Source organism: Anabrus simplex, chromosome 2 (assembly GCF_040414725.1).
Source record: "Anabrus simplex isolate iqAnaSimp1 chromosome 2, ASM4041472v1, whole genome shotgun sequence".
Taxonomy (NCBI): Eukaryota; Metazoa; Arthropoda; class Insecta; order Orthoptera; family Tettigoniidae; genus Anabrus; species Anabrus simplex.
The window spans coordinates 1,032,826,741-1,032,845,193 of NC_090266.1; the positions used below are offsets into that span (position 1 = coordinate 1,032,826,741).

Here is an 18,453-nt window from a genome sequence, read left to right on the forward strand (position 1 = left end):
GCTTTACTGCACTTTGATTCAATGTCACTTACTATACTACCATCCTGGGAGAAAACACATTCTAAAAACTTGAAATTATCTACCTGGGGCAGCTTTGCAACCCAATCTGACATTCAATTCTCTCAGATTTACTACCTAATGACATCAATTTAGTCTTGGAAAGGCTAATTTTCGTACCATAATCATTTCACCTATTTAAATTTTTTTTCTTTTTTTTACAAATTCACTTTGACGCACCGACACAGATAGGTCTTATGGCAAAGATGGGAAAGGAAAAGGCTAAGAGTGGAAAGGAAGCGGCCATGGCCTTAATTAAGGTACAGCCTGGTATGGAAACGGGAAACCAGGGAAAACCATCTTCCAGGCTGTCAACAATGGGGCTTGAACCCACTATTTTCCGAATGCAAGCTCACAGCTGCGCAGCCCTAGCCGCAGGGCCACTTGCTCGGTGCATCTATTTACAAGTTTGAAGATATTACACTGTAGGTTTTCTACACAATCAACCATTAAGACCAAATCATCAGCATAGGCCAGACTGCTTACTACATTTTCACCGAAATGAGTCACTCCATGCCATTTACAAGCGAACATCGGCAATGGGTAAGTCGCCGATCGCGATGAAACTTGGAAAACACATTGAGGTACACGTAAAAATTATGTCGGCATCAATTTTGGGTGCCAACATTCATTCGGGCGTTAACTACGGGGCCTAAAAGTTGCAACATTTCAAATTCCGCGCCATCAGCGATGAATTCCTGCTGGCCAATGCTAAGCTGGCACACTGCGTAGCTGGAGATACGCCTCTGCACCTCCTCCCCTCCCAATTGGTTCGCCGCCGCACGTTCCCCTTCTCCCTGCGCTTGCCGGCCACTTAGCTGTCGAAGAGAACCGGTTCTACACTTTGTGTACTCTATCAGCCTTCCTCATATCTCTCCTTTGTAATTTCCACGTTGTATTAGTCAGTTTACTTTTGCTGAAATGTTTATGAAAACGTTTGCACCGGGTGAGTTGGCCTTGCAGTTCGAGGCGCGCGGCTGTGAGCTTGCATCCGGGAGAGTGGGTTCGAATCCCACTGTCGGCAGCCCTGAAGATGCTTTTCCGTAGTTTCCCATTTTCACACCAGGCAAATGCTGGGGTTGTACCTTAATTAAGGCCACAGCCGCTTCCTTCCAACTCCTAGGCCTTTCCTATCCCATCGTCACCATAAGAGCTATCTGTGTCAGTGCGACGTCAAGCAATTCGCAAAAAAAAAAGTGCCTGTTGTTAATTGTGTTTTGTTTCGGTATTCTTTTAACTATTTTTTAATGTTTCGAATAGACCGAAGATTGTTTTTGTTTACTATCAGTTATTGACGGGGAGTTTGCCCGATGTAATTGTTACGGAGTCATTTATTGTGTTGCCTTGTAATTGTTTTTTGTTGTACCAGTTCGTACAATACCCATTTAACTGTTTGCATATGTAACTGCCATTATACCCAGAAGACTGTAGTGTGATACTTTAATATCAGTACTTGTTGAATACATAGACCTTCGTCAGCTATAACGCAAAAGTACTGGTACAGTAAGACTACAAGTCTGCCTGTGATTACTGTATATCTATTGCATATATAAATGCACATCTTTTTTATGTTTCAAGGCTTTTCTTATTACGTCAAACTTTACTACATTCCATGTCATACTCATATCGACGTTGCCTATCCATTAAATTAATTTATATTCGACAACCATTGTTGCAATTGAAATGTGTTGTGCCTGTCACTGCAAAACATAAATAAATCGTTCAGTACAAGCACAAATAAAAACATTCTACCTATAGGCCTATTCCTTATACCAGAGTACGCAATACGGAAAATACCAGTAGTTTCAAACTCGGAGTTTATAAGTGTTGTTGTTGTTGTCGTCGTCGTCCGCGATGTCGTTTCGTTATGACAACTGGTAGCGTACACAAAATGGGGGGGGGGGGGAGGGGTCATAAAAAGAAGATATGGACCTATAACCAGGTTTTGATATCCCGAGGTACCGAATCTCATTACATTCATTGAGATCCTCTACCCGGGCACGTAATTTCTTTACATAAAAAGGTATTTAACGTTGTTTAAAGGTGGGAGATTTATTTAGTGGTGGGTGATTTAATTTAATTAATTCCGTATGTATGTCAACTCTAAAGGACACTATCGACAGCTTTAAGGCGTTTTAGAAGTAAATAATAATTTAAGCGTAGGTAGGACGTGGTACCCCCTCCCACGTTTGACCTCGCCCGGTGGTACTTAACTCAGAGTTGTACCCGCGAATGTGACAACTCACCGGAATGAGCAGGAATGAATATATAACATTTGAATAAAATATGGGTATATTAGTGTAGGTTATTTATTATCATTATGTGTGAAACGGAACGTAATTTAAAGAATTTCAATAATTACAGTACGAAAAGAAGCAAAGTATAGAGTCGGTCCCGTTGAACAGCTAAGCAGCCGGCAAGCGCGGGGAGAAGGGGAACGTGCGATGGCGAACCAATTGGAGCGGGGAGGGGAGAAGGTGCAGAGGTGTGTCTCCAGCTACGCAGTGTGTCAGCTTAGCATTGGCCAGCAGGTATTCGTCGCTGATCGCGCGGAATTTGAAATGTTGCAACTTTTAGGCCCCGTAGTTAATGCCCTAATGAATGTTGGCACCCAAAATTGATGCAGACATCATTTTTACGTGTACCTCAATGTGCTTTCCAAGTTTCATCGCGATCGGCGACTTACCCATTGCTGATGTTTCCTTGTTAGTACCTTTCAGCAGATGTTCCATGTAAACTATGAACAACAAAGATTAAAGATTCCAGCCTTGTTTAACTCCTGTAAATACCTTCAAACAAGAAATCATTCTACCATCAATTCTCACTGCAGCTCAATTGTCAACATGAATGCCTTTGATTAATTCTAATAATCTACACTTAATCCCATAGTACCCCAGCAGGGCGACCATCTTTTCCCTCAGTACTCTGTCATGTGCCTTCTCACAATCTACGAAACAAACATAACTGTCTATTCCTCTCGTAGCAATTTATAGTTACCTGGTGCAAACTGAAAATCTGATCCTGACAATCCTCCTGTGGTCTGAACCACACTGGTTTTCTTTCAACTTGCTCTCAAACACTGATCGCACCTTCCCTTCCAAGATGCCAGTGAATACTTTGCCTCGTATACTAATCAATGAGATACTTCGACAGTTGCTGTTGACAGGTGCAATTACTGCTTTTATCCAATCAGAAGGTATCTTATTTAACCCATTAGCGCCTTGCGTTGCCATATGGCAACGATTTTTGCACCTTTTTCTTTTAATACTGTTGGCAACAAGAAATAATCTGGAAGATTGTAATGTCATCCGACAGTTAGAGAAGAGTTTTTAGAATCGAGTAACCACGTTTATTTAATTTTAAAGTCTATTGTTGTGACACAAAGTCTGGTGGACTCTTGGTTATTTTAAGATTCCTGCGAAATGGCTGCCGGCTTCACGTAAAAAGGATATAAAATGTATAAGTGAAGTTCTTTCATTGGATTATGTTTAGAGTAGTGTTGTGCACACTTCATTATATATGTTGTAAACATTTGAAATAGTACGGGTGCACAATGCCATAGTAGTGCTTGCTGATTCTTTAGCGTTACCATATGGCAACGCTAGGCGTTTATACTCAGTAAAATTTCTGCAGCTGTCAGATCATGATACTTTATACTGATTCATACATCTTCATTGCAGGAAGGGATTTTACCTTTTAGAAGCACTGGATATGCTACTGACTGAAGATCTTGATAGTGATATTTTTGTGGAACCGCCCTATGTAAATGTACTTACAGATGAGGGCTTCTGGTGATGAAGATGATGGTGGGCTTATTGATAATCTTTCTCTCTCGTCAGTTAAGTGTCAGTGCTGAAATGAAGCTTGTGAATAATGAAAGGATCGGAATTAGTTACGATGGTGTCGGTGTGTTACCAGAGGATGAAGTGGCTTTTCTGTCTACTGATGCAAGATCTGTTTCAGTACCCGATGCTGCGAAAGAGTGGATAACTGATAGAGGAAATAATATATCAAATAACAAACCAAGATAGACCGATGGGGCTGATTTCAATATTGGGCGACTGTTGACATTTCCGGAGCCTAGTTATAGAAAGTGAAAATTTATGATTGTCTTTTACATTTTTTTAATTGTTTACAGATAACCAGCTGATCGAACATTTAGTTCGAGAGACTAAAACTTATGCAGTGTTTTTAAATTGTACGGACCAACAAATAACTTCTGATGACATTTGTTGCTTTATCGCCATACTTTTCATTTCTGGATATAATAGGTTGCCCTCCAAGCGTTCTTATTGGGATACGCAGGATGATATGAAGACAGTGAAAGATTGTCATTCTCTATCTCTGTGGCTAACACGCAAGTATTGAGGGTGGGCTTTTATATGCCTCCGAAAATATAGACTACTGTAGTTACTCTATAGTTTGTAACTGCATCTGAAGTTCTTTGATTGTTCATTTCCTTATTTTTGATTTTATTCTATTGTTCCAATGTGTGTTTTGTTTTGACAGGCAACAAACTGTACATATGGTATGTGTCTATGTCCTGCAGACATATATTTTCTCTTTTGTTCAATAATTCTATTTTTCTTTTTGCTGTGATGTGAATAAAAACTGATATTCCATATTTTCACAATAAATAATGCTAAGATATTTCAACATTGTTATTGCACGAAAACAAAAAACTCTTTGCAACCTAAATTTGACTTTCAGAACTCATTGTTTAAAAATAGGTAGTGCAAGCGCCTAGCGTTGCCATATGGCAACATCAAATATCTTATGACCTAGCGATTCCAAAATTCTGAAACTTGTTATATTAGTTCATTTTACTCTCAAACATGCGGAAAAACACAATAAATAAACAAATCTCAGAAAAAAATTAATTCAGGCGCTAATGGGTTAAGACTCAATGCTAATCTAATCACTCCATGAAGTCATTTCATCTCTGCCTTCCCACTAAATTTCACCATTTCAGGTCTAATTTCAACTACTAGTCCTGCTTTATGGCAATGGAGTTTATTTATCATCCTTTCCATTTCGCCAACATCATTGTCACATCTGCCAGAGCTTGGTTGTTTGTGACATCGCCGGGAAGATTTCCTTTTACATTGAGAATATTTTCAAAATATTCCCCCCACCTGTCCTGTGATTTCCTGGGAACTATATGAGTTCACCTGCTTTACACCTGATTTCTAAAATTCTTTATTACTGTCCAGAATGGCTTCCCTGTTGCTTGACCTAGCCTTTCCAGGTTAGTACCAAAATTTTGCCACTACTTCGTCTTGGATTCGACAACTATTCCGTTTCACTCGGTTTCTTTCATCTTTTACAATTCCCTGTCTGCATCAGTCCATGTTTGGAGACAATTCTACATTTACAAGCTGCTCTCAGTTTATCATTCCACCAAGATGTTCACTATTTCCCATCTTTACACACAGTTGTTACGACACATTCCATTGCTGATTCTACTACAGCATCCCTGTATGCCACCCATTCTCTTTCTACATTCTGAACCTGCTTACTGTCCATTATTTGGAACTTTTCATTAATCATATCAATGTACTTCTGTGCAATTTTCTTGTGGTGGAGATTTTTTGCCCTTATAGGTCTGCAGATATATTTTACTTTCTAGATCATTTCATTAATCATATCCATGTACTTTGTGTAATTTTCTTGTTTTGGAGATATTTTTACTTTTATTCGCCTGCAGACATATTTTACTTTATCCTAGGCCTAGAGATACTGAGTTCACTACAGATCAAACAGGGGTTTGTATCATCGAAACATCCCCGGAAAACCCGCACATTCCTAACTGATTTCCTGAACTCAAAAGTCTGTTAAGATGTAGTCTATCATAGATCTGGTGCTCCTACCCTCCCATGTGTAGTGGTGGACAGCTTATGGTTGAAGAATGTACTGTATATGTAACTGCTAATCCCATACTAGTACAGAAGTCCAGTAAACTCTTCCCTTTCCTATTAGCTTCCAAATCTTCCCCACATTTACCAGTCACCCTTTCGTATCCTACAGTTGTATTTCGAACTCTTGCATAAAAAATCGCCCATTAGCACTACCCAATCCTTGCTGTTGACCCTGACTATCGTGTCACTCAATGCTTCATACAACTTTTCAACTTCATCCTCATTTGCACCATAGTATAGTGTATAGTCTTTGTCGCCTGAGCACAAGGAATGCCATGACTCACAATATGTCCAATATGCTTTACTGCTATCCCAACTCGCAGGACCACTTACTAAACCTCTGAGCCATTGCCCATGGTTCACGAACTAGTACGTGACTACAGTAACCCACACCACTGAGACAATACTCAACCTAATTCCATCATCCGCCAAATCTACCCACATGAATCACTCATACACATGCTTAACAGAAACTATGTTGCGTGCAAGAGTATTCCCGATGAACAGTCGTAACCCACATTCTGCCCTTCCCTTTCTCTAACATTCATCAAATGCACTTTATAATCTCCTATCTCTTCCTCATTATCTCCCGTTTATCCAAATAACATTAACTCCTAACACATCCAGATGCATCCTCTTGGCTGACTCAGCCAGTTCTACTTTCTTTCTTCTGTAAGCCCCATTAATATCGATAGCTCCCCATCAAATTCCATTTTGTTCGCCAAGTTTTTTCCAAGGAGTCCCTCCCCTATCAAATGGGAGTGGGACTCACGTTACTCCCATATGTCCAATATGTCCAAGGCTTGCTTAAAACGTTCTGAGTGTGCTCGGTGGAAATTCTGTGAGGAGCTCTCCTCTAAGCGGTTAGAGACCACCGGTGAATTGTATAGTCTTTGTCGCCTGAGCACAAGGAATGCCATGACTCAGAATATGTCCAATATGCCAACTCCTATTCCATATTTACTGCTATCCCAACTTGCAGGACCACTTACTAAGCCACTGAGCCATTGCCCATGGTTCATGAACTAGGACGTGACTACAGTAACCCACACCACAAATAATAATAATAATAATAATAATAATAATAATAATAATAATAATAATAATAATAATAATAATAATAATAATAATAATAATGTATACATTCATCATAATTTTAACTGTAATAAATTTTAAGAGATACCAGTACTTAAGAGCCAGCATTCTGTCCTGGAAATTGATTCTATAACATGCAAGTGAACCTACCAATCCAGGTATCTTGCATTTAAGCACCTTGAATATGATTCTATAACATGCAAGTGAAACTACCAATCCAGGTATCTTGCATTTAAGCACCTTGAATATGATTTTGACAAAGAGGCCCCTAAGCAAGATTTATAGTCCTTTATATTACCTTGAGATGAAGGGATAACGTCCTCTTCTGACTGGTCGAAGACTTTGGTTTCCTTTTCAAATCTGGAATTGTAGTAATTCTAAAAACAGGAAATAAAAAGGCAAATATTAATATAATGTAAGGTACCAAAGCAATGAATATGCCAATCCTAATATTGAATTTCTAAATGCCTGTCATAATATAATAGCTTTACAACCAAGCTCATGGTTCTACAACTAATGCTGCATTCCCATGTCTGCAATTTCTAATGAAGTAAACTTTTCTGTGCCAAATCAGTTCCTGTAAATCTCTGATATACTTTCAAGTATTGATAAAATTATGATAATAATGGAAGTGAATTTATCAGTGTCCAATGAGACTGGAACCAAGGAGACTCTGAGATATTCAGGTTACCTATACTTTGCGAGTCAATAGCAGATACTAGGTACAACGAAATGTTGGAAGTTTTCAAGCATACCTTTCTACCATTTGGAAGATAACAACAATAAAAATTGCAAGAGTAAAGCAAATTATTACAGAGAAGTTTATTTTGTGAGGAAAATGAAATCAAAGAACTTGTGAAGGATCAGAACATCATTGTGGTTGATGAAAGAATAGACAAGATGAATCACTGTATGTTCAACATAGTGTGTTCTATCCTAAAACCATCTGCTTAACCTACAATAATACTAGTGGCTTCTGCGGTACTACACAATGCAAACACTGCTTTGTATTCTGAGAGCCACCGTTGATACATTACATAAGTACAGTGTTCATTTTGACAAAGTGACCCACCCTGTCAAGTAATATGGGGTGGTGATGTGTTTCAAAGAGGCTGTCGCAAAACTGTCGTCCACTGAGGCAAATGAGTCCATCCTCTATAAATGGATTAAAATGTGAGATCTTGGATTCCTCTTGTGGTGGAAGATTGCATTGAAATTCATGAATTCTGCTGGAAAGTTTCTCTTTGAACATTCTTAATCCAGTGGACTCGAGCGGTGACATGTTCTGATGCCATAAGTTCTCCAGAATTTCTGTCCAGTTGTTCCGTGTTGTGAAACAGACCCATGATGATACACGGAGTAGCTTCCAAAGGGAACTGTACCTTTTTATTATCAAAGTTAGACGACAGCATTTATTGTCAGTATTTGGCAAGATGTTTCCCTTGCTTCAGGAAGTGCGTCACTAAAAACTTCAAGTCGAGGCCTTGAACGAACGAGGGAAAAAACACACACACAAACCAATTATTTGATAGCATTAAGTCTTTATGACAGATGATCGGCTGAATTTTCCAGTCCAGCGTAATGTAGACTGAATTTCTGTTACATGATTGGAAACAAAGGTTTTTCTTTTTTAATTTGCTTGACGTCACACCGATACAGATAGGTCTTATCGCGATGATGGGATAGGAAAGGGTTAGGATTGGGAAGGAAGTAGCCATTGCCTTAAGGTACAGCCTGGTGCGAAAACGGGAAACCATCTTCAGGGCTGCCAACTGTGGGGTTCAAACCCGCTATCTCCTGAATGCGGGATGATAGCTACGTGACCCAAACTGCACAGCCATTTGCTCAGTGACAAAGGTTTCTCATGTGCTGGCATTGCTCCTTATCCATCCCAAAGGGACCATGGAATCGGTCCATAGTGCTGGCTTAGTGACATCATAGCTTGTAGCGTGGCAAAAGTATTTCAAAGGTCTCGGACTGACCAGGGTGGCTAGTACTTCAAGTCTTGGGAGTGTCACCTTCTTGATAACATGCTAGCTGAACAGAAGTCTCAATGTCATTTTTCATTCTTACATAGTCAAAAATTCTCAAAACATTGACTCTTACAGGAAAATTATTATTTCAATACAATACAATGTTACTCAGATTGAAGGACAGGGAGCGAGTACCCGGCTGAAGCATTTTCCATTAGGGTTATCCTCTTTTCTATCACACACTCACATACTTTTCTGTCCATTTTATTCCAGACTCCAAAAGGAATAAGAACGATACCGTTAAATTTGAACATGCTTTCTTCAGTGTTGACACTTCACTAAACAAGCTCCAAACAAGGTCCACCATATCTAATATAAAAGGAATTCCCATTGTCATCCCTACATAAATGGTCCATTTTACAACTTTAATGCAACAACTGTTTATAAAGCCATCAAGATGCTACAAGATGATTTAATCATGTCATATGTATATTAGAAAAGTGTGATTTTTTTAGCATTATGATTATATGTAAACAAGAAGACTGAACACTCAATCTGCATATTCTTACAAGGCTTTTAATTTTAACACATGAATATCATTTTATGTATCAATTTTTAGCTTTTCAGTAGCATCAAAGGATGTCTTTAGTAAACAAAAAATTTACTAGCTAAATGAAGACAGTCTAAAGAAATATAAACATGTACTGGTGACAAATAATGGTTTTAATTATTGTAATTATCGTGTAAAATTTCTAAAATTGTATTGTATTGTATTGTATTGAGAGGTCGATATAATATAATAATTTTCTTATAATAATAAGAGTCCATTTATTGAGATTTCTAAGTCAATATAAAAATAATCATAAGGGTTTATTGTGTGTACTACATACATTGTGGCACTATAGGCTCTTTCAGAGACATCATAAAAGATGTGAACTTCTGAAGTCTGTGGTGTCCGGTCCAAAAGACCTAGCCACTGTGGAAGTGTTATGTCTGAAACATTTAGGAGACTTGACACCCAAATCTGCCAGTTGCAAGTAATGTTGTTGGGGAGGGGATCTCGTCCCATTCTATCGCTCTCAGCCATGTGTCCTGGAATAATATTTTGCCTAAAACAGACAGTAGTGAAAGATTTCTGAGTGGGTAACAAATTTAAGAACCTGTAAAAGTTCTCATTTTGTAGCCAGCTCTTCCAGATGTGCATCTGAGATGTCTTGGTGACAAAGGAAAAGTGTTCCAGATTCTGTGTTCCAATTTGCTCCCTAAAGTGTGATTTTCCCCCCTTATTTTGTATCCTTCAGCTCACCATCACATCTTTAGCGGCTTAGCAGTTTTGTTTCAATAGACCGGTCATATAAACTTCCATGCTGACAATACATAAAAGAAAAAATGTCAAAGTCTTGATGCTGTAGAAAACTTGTTTTCTGGGAAAGGCTGAAAGAAGGAAAGGGCTGCGTATCAGGCCAAACGGCAAGTGTCTGTAAGTGCAAACATAATCTGTCATTTGCCAAGTTCCATCTTCGTCTGTTGTGACTTGGAACCAGAAGAATCTAGTCAGGTCTTGGTCACCCCTCCCGCCAAGGATTAATTGAAGGAATGCTTGATCGCCATCTTGGATGTTTCCAAAAACATAGATGTGTTGCTAGGATTTCTGGTAGTAAATTGGGGCTCATTTTGAGTGAGTCGTTCATGTGAAGATATACAAAACACAATTCTGTACTTCATATTGCCTCTCTTCTGTTTCATTATCACATAATGACGAAGGTAGGATAAACTGTCAGGGGCTTAACTGTAGGGGTAACTGTATGGTCCTTCTTGATGTAGTCAAGCATGAGGAGTTACATGTGTTTCAGTTTGTCAGTCTTCTCCAGTTTATTTTACAAGAAGAGGAGTTGTGCTTCAGTAAGGGTGAAATTGTTGGAAAGGAAAATACCCTCCTTCTGAGGCAGTGGAACAACTCTTCTTCTGTCTTCGATACAAATTGAGTTGTAGAACTCCTGGAGAAAAGTTCTGACGTTAGCTCTCAAGGATCACTATCACGTTAACTGTAGCACCGGATCTGTCACTGCTGACTACATATCTGACGACTGAAAGAAGTAACATCAGAGAGGAATCAATTCTCATTGGTTGTTTCAATGTCACACTCTTCCAGTAATAATCTGCACCTATGAGAGCTTCGTTAGGAAGAACTTCTAAATCATTCTGTGGATATACTAATTTTAGCATCCGAAGTGAAGCCAAAACTGTAATATTTTGTGACAGTGTTGCCTAATATACATGTCATGACACTCAAATGCTGTAATGGAGACACAAGCTTCCGTTGAAAACCCCATCATGTCAAAGCTCACTTTCCTCCTACAGACCAAATTTCTTGAGGGTGATCTAAAAGTGGTTATCTCCAGTGTCTTGTCAGTAATGTTTTGTTGACCCAGTGAATTTATCAGTGAAGAGTGGATGAATCTAGACTATCAATGTCAAAGATACATTGTGTTAGCTTCTGCCTTCCTGATGGTCCCTTAATCCATACACCGACTGTTTGCAGGTATGTAACGATTCCAATTGTATGTATGTATGTATGTATGTATGTATGTATGTATGTATGTAGTCATCAGTATCACAGACTGACATGTGGTGCTGACCTTTACGTTAACTGCAAAATGCCCTTCCTCGTTTAAAACAATGAACCTTGAAGCGGCCTCATCTAAAGCCTAGGAAGCAGCAATTCACAGTTTTTAATCTTCCTGTCCTTGCCTTAGGGTTTATTATTTGTTGGCAGCCTTAACCCCAATGGCTTTTATGCTTGAAATATATGCAAAATGGCACCGTCATTTGTTTGTTCCCCCTCGCAAACTTGTTTGACTTCATGCTTACCTGAAGAGCAGCAGCAAGGGCCAAGTAGTATGGCATCAGAGGTGTATCTCCCCAATATTTTCAGTGTGTTAATAGATCTGTCACCTCCTCGATGAGGAACCCCATTAGCCACGCAAGACTGCCTTATTCAATATTCTGCCTCTTTGCATGAATAAGTCAATGGCGACAAATGTCCTAGAGGAAGGCACCTAGTAGCTCAGGGGCTGGTATTCTCCCATATGAGTCAACATTCTCACCTAATGCTCACAGAACTTGTATCCGGCTATAAAATAAAATAAATGGCGTATGGCTTCCGGAGAGGCCTGGTGCAGGTCTTTTTCTAGTAAACGGCCTATTAGGCGACCTGCATGTCTGTGAAGATGAGGGCCCTACCGAGGATGATTTCTAATGTTGAATATGCCACACGCACCCAGCCCCCGAGCCATTGGAATTAACCAATTAAGGTTAAAATCCCTGACCTGGCCTGGAATTGAACCCGGGACCCTCTGAATCAAAGGCCAGTATGCTGACCATTCAGCCAACGAGTATCCGGATATAATATACTGCATTTAGAAATTCCAGGTTTTCTGAAAGTCTTACCACCAGATTTTCTAAGTTTAAATGTGGCTATATGATCCAGTTCTTATCCCCATCACAAGATTTTTAGTATTTTTGGTATCTGTTTAATCTGATTATGTGTGTCTGCATAACCACTATTCCATCAAAAGTTAAGGCACCCCTTCTAAATATCCGCAAAGAAATACAAGCTTATTTACAGCAAAATGGAGGGTTTTTGTCCAGAGAAGCTTCAAACTGCTCCCAAAACCTAGACCATGATTCTATGTCTCTTGTTAAAGATTGCAATTTTATTGTGGGCAACTTAACATCAGGTACAATGGGGAAATGGGTGGGAGCAATCGACAACACAGTTGGTTTGATGGCGATATTTATATTATTTCCAGTACTACTGTGCCCTACAAGACCTTTAGCCTTCTGAACAGTTTGTTTTCAATTGTAAGTATACTCTTCACAAGCTTTATCATATTCTGTGCCATTGAGCAAATACTGAACTGAGTCATCGAAGACATGTAAATTACCTAATGTCTTCCATAAGTAGTCTACTTCATACACTGACTGATCAAATGTGTTAATGTGATGAATAGAACTTGTAGCAACTAAGTGCTGAGTTGCTCTTTTGCATCTCACTTTAGAAATCTATAACTGTGAGGTTCTGCAGTCTAATGGAAAATCTAAGTTCCTGATTAGGGACTTAGATTTTCTTGCAACCAATAGAGCTTCTGATAAAATTCACTTGTATACACCCCAGCATCAGTGGCAGGAGCTGACACACCCCACTCTGATGAGTCTAGTGTCAGGCTTAAGACGAAACGCTGGTTTATAGAGCAAATGCCTGAAAAGCCCTATATTGAATTAATAATAGTAGTTCTTCAGTCTGTCGAAACTAATTCAGAATTAAAATAAATTTAGAAAATACCCGAAGAAATCATTTAATAATACATTATACCTGAAATAGATACTATTAATTAAAATGGAATGACAAGTTTAGTTCCTGAAAGATCATCCGATTCTATAAAATCACACTTTAAATCAATACTTTTTTATTATAATAATTATTATCAGGGTTTGAATAATTATGGCCAGCCCTGTGGTGTAGGGGTAGCGTGCCTGCCTCTCGCCCGGAGGCCCCGGGTTCGATTCCCGACCAGGTCAGGGAATATTCTCTCGACACGAGGGCTGGTTCGAGGTCCACTCAGCCTACGTGATTAGAATTGAGGAGCTATCTGACGGTGAGATGGCGGCCCCGGTCTCGAAAGCCCAGAATAATGGCCGAGAGGATGCATCATGCTGACCACACGACCCCTCGTAATCTGCAGGCCTTCGGGCTGAGCAGCGGTCGCTGGGCAGGCCAAGGCCCATTCAAGGGCATTAAGTGTTGTGGGGTATAGTTTTTTTTGTGGATAATTATGTATTTGCATATTGCATATATCAGAGCAATTTTATCTTAACAATGCATATTTTGGGGTTTTCTTTCTGTTAGAGCATATTTCGAAATCATTTTTCGTCTTGGGTGTAGACATCAGCTTCTGCAGGACACTATTAGAAAATTTGACATGCATTTGAGATAAGTGAAGTGTTAAGCCATGCTGGTTATCCTCAGGTAGGCTGTTTGACATGTTGGCAGCATGTTTAAATTTAGCAACACCAGCTCTACACCTGGCCATGGCTTTGTCTACCTGCAATGCAATTAAGTGGGTACTGATTCTTGGAATTTCCCTTACAGCAGGACTGTCTTTTCCTCATTTTGTAACTAGTTACCTTTCATGCACGATTAGTTCTTGTCAGCCTGACTTTGGTTGAGTTGAAACCGGTTGTGGTTCATAGTACGTTAAACACCTGTATTCTTGCTTCTTAATTTATAATGCCTAAGGGTCCGCCTCTATAGCGTAACGGTTAGTGTTATTAGCTGCCGTCCTCGGGGGCCTGGGTTTGGTTTCCAGTACTGCCAGAAATTTAAGAATGGCAGGAGGGCTGGTATGTGGTTGAAATGGTACATTCAGATCACCTCCATTTGGGGTATACCTGGAAAGAGCTGTACCACCTCGGGATGAGGACACAAATTTACTTACTAATGCGTAAGGAGAAGAGTACTGTTAATGAAATACTGAAAGTGTATATATGCGAGTTTCAAGACTTTTCAACTGATGAATGTGTGTGGTTTTGCAAATACTGTAGAGCAGTCACAACTTCAACTAAAAAGTTTCATTGTTAGAAGATTGTTAAACTTGAAAGAAAAACACAAGCATCTTGTAATCACTGCTTTAGTAAATCTGGACCAACACAAAGTAAATTCAATGAAGATCTGTGTAAAGGATTTGTCTCGGTAAACATCCCATTGGCTAAGATAAACAATCACAACTTAAACATCAAAAAAGGCTTTCACAGCCGCAGATCTTATAATCACAGCAATAGAACCAGCTTTTGGGTGGTTAGGCCGTGTGCATAATGCAGATTAGTTCACTTTCTACAGGAGTATATGAAACAACCAGTCCCAAATGAATCAACAATTAGGAAGAATTACATTCCTGAGCTTTATAAAGTAAAGGAAAAAATCTGGTGGAAAATATATTTGGGTCTCACTAGCCAAAACAACAGATGTGGATCAAAGATATGTAGCTGACTTCATATTTGGAATTTTAAGAGAGGAAGAAGAGAAAGACAAAATAATCATATCCACAAAAAATGGCTGTTACCTGTTGCTCATGGCCTGCACTGATGCTGCACCTTACATGTGTAAAGCCATGGGAAGTCATGGGATATTATATCCCAGGATGATACACGTCATGTGCAGCACATGGACTTCGAGCCACTGAAGCAGTCTGGCCTTCCTTGCCTGAAGTAAACGCATTGATCTTTACAGTGAAAAGAGCGTTCCTGAAGACTCCAAGTCGCAAGAAATTCTTTTTGGATGGAATTGATGATGTGCCACTCCCGCCTTGACCAGTTCATACAAGGTGGGGAATGCGGCTCGAAAATGCTGTTTATTATGCCGATTATTTTCAGGTAGTAAAAAAAGGCAATTGAAGACATTGGTTCTGAAGCAGCCCAAGTCGTCTTCAGCAAAGATTGTGTTCATGAGCAACTTATATTTATTCTTTTCAATTTGCACTGCATATCTTCAGCCATCAAGAAATTGCAAGAAAAAGGACTGCGTCTTCACATTAGTATTGGAATTGTTGAAAATGTCAATGACTCCTATTTAACCTAACCAATCAAGTTTTCTTGGAAATGTTGAAGAGTGTAGTGTTAAAAAACTCCGGTCTTCAAAAACATAAAAGCATTTCTGGTTGTTATCCAAGGCAAAAGGCAAATTTGACAGGGCATCAATACTAGAAGCCTCTGATTTTGTCAAGTTGAAGTATGCTCCATTGGAGCTGTCGGCATTGGTCCTGCCTTTTAGTGCTGCATCCAGATCTGGGAGATGTCTCTGGGGCACACGAATTTCCTACTGTAGGTCTTCATTGCCTTGGCCGGTATCGAACTGGTACCGCTTGATGTGCACTGAAACTTTCACGAAAATATTAGTATAAATTCCCCACTCGTGGCTTCACGATTGACACGTAATGATACGTACTTTCTTCATAGCCACTATTGTGTTTTCAGAGTGCAAAGTCATTTTAAGCGAAAATAGGCGCAAGTTTATGTTTCAAAACCTATTACATCATGCAGTGATTAAGTGCAATCAAGACATTAGAATTTCATTGACAAACTGGAGCATTTTATTGTGCTACGGTATTGGAATTCTTTTTTTACTTTGGCAATGTTTAAACTGTAACATTCATTTCTTATAATAAAAAACTGCTAATTGATAACAGATGTGTGTTTTCAATGCATATGTCAAAAAGTTTAGTGCATATTTTCACACTTTTTAGTGCATATTTGCATGGATATTTTTGGCATTTATACGTGCATAATTATCCAAAGTCTGATTATTATTAATATCATTATCATCATTATTATTATTAATAATATTGTGAATGCATGAATATTATTAAGAAGTGTAATTCTTTATATTAAAATTCTAAGTACAATCTTCTAATAATTAAAATGTTAGAAGTAATGAAGTACTCCTGTTGTGCTACCTCTCCTGACACTATTCCAGCTAGTGGTACTTAATAAATTTATTTTATTCTAAAGGACTTCACAGTTATAGATTAAGTCAAAACTGAAAGAAATTACAAATTACAATTGTTGTGTTGTTACACCAGTACTGTACTATAAAATGACAACAGTAATATATTAATAGCACCATAATATAGTGCACCAAAACCTTACTTCTCGTTTTAACCTTTGTTACTCCAAGTTTGGAGTCACTTAAAATATGGTTGAAATCCTCTTCAGCCTTTTTGCAAGTGCACGGAGCTTTCCTTCCCAGGTTTCCACACCAAATTTTAGGGATATGAGGATTTCACACGGTATTTTCACTATGATACCAATAAACTTTTTTCAATTTGCCTTATGTCACGCCGACCACCGTCTTATGGCGACGATGGGATAGGAAAGGCCTAGGAGTGAGAAAGAAGCGGCCATAGCCTTAACTAAGGTACAGCCACCTGGTGTTAAAATGGGAAATCACGGAAAACCATCCTCAGGGCTGCCGACAGTGGGGTTCGAACTCACTATATCCTAGATGCAAGCTCACATTTGTGCGACCCTAACTGCACGGCAAACTCACCCGGTTACTACCAATAAACCATGAACTGTATAACCGCCATAAACTTAATCCATTTAACAATTATTGTTATTACTTAAAAGTGTGATCTGGTACAATCTGGTGTTGATCTTTCATGAACAAAACATGTCAGTTATTATTTAGAGAGAACAGTGTACATAAAATGGATAGTAACAAATAAGCAAGGAATAGTAAAATACACAGACAGGTCAAGAAGCCATTTTCAGTTCCCAACAAAAGGCGCCATAATATACTTTATCACTTCGGTATCGATTTCAGGATATTTACATTCTTGCACCACGAAAAGACTGTACTTTTATTTGCCGCTTTCTTCTCTTTTTTGGTTGAGCCAATATTGGACCATGTTAAGTTGCACATTAAATTCTCTGGCTGGTGACTTCGCACCTAGTTCTACTGCAAAAGATGCAGCTTTTAATGCAGGGTGAAACTCTACTTTTTTTGGTGTTATTCAATTCCATAATTTACAAAAGAAAAAAAAAGCAACTCACTTAGCAGCAGGCCATTGTACAAAACATAGGTCATTATCAGAAGGAAGTTGTTAGGGCATTGTTGCCATCTATTATAAAATTAACATTTATAGACATAAATACTGATTTTGTCTTTTCATTCACTCAATTCTTTTTCTTTCTTTCTTTCATTCTTGAGGAAGAACTTATTTCAATATGCCACGTTTGCAGCTCCAGAATGAAGTAAACTGTGAAAACTTCCTTTAAGGAGAGTAGGTATCAATTCCAACAGTGTCGAGTTCTGCAAAGTTTGGTGTGGTTTTCATACCTTCCATATAACAAATATTATAGTTCACAACAAAAATAACGCTGGTCTAAAAAAAAAGACAGTTTCTGGAAGATGACTTATCCCCAAATACAGATCTAATTTCAAAATTTCTGTAGCGATATCAGCCTCTGTTCTCGTGTGATGTTAGTTTTTGTAAATGTTCATGTCAGCCTATGTGTCTGGCAAAATGACATGCCCTTGCAACAAGAGTTCCAAATGTAAACTGAAAAAAATTTGTCTCAGTAAACAGGAATCAAAGAAGTGAGCAATGTACAAATTTAAAAAAAACTAAAGAAACAAATGTTTCTTACATGATTTCCTGTGATACTTTTCCTCAGGAATGTCTCTTCGTAAGGTCCAGCAGTAGTCGGACAACATTGCGCACTCCAATATTGTTTGATAACATTTTCCAATTTGAGAAATATCCTGCTGGAACCGTTCGCTGTGCTTGTCACTAATGGCACCAAGGTTATCCAGGAGGAAGTCCAAATGATCATTACAGAAAATGTAGTTT

At 38.8% G+C, this 18,453-nt stretch overlaps 1 protein-coding gene across 1 annotated transcript in view; it reads right to left on the minus strand.

Moving 5' to 3' along the window:
• Positions 1-18,453, minus strand: part of LOC136863766 (uncharacterized) — a 229,715-nt gene that overhangs the window by 25,200 nt on the left and 186,062 nt on the right. Inside the window, exon 11 of the mRNA XM_067140119.2 lies at positions 7,369-7,447. Within this exon, the coding sequence (XP_066996220.2) occupies positions 7,369-7,447 (79 nt within the window). The remainder of the gene's footprint in view (positions 1-7,368; positions 7,448-18,453) is intronic.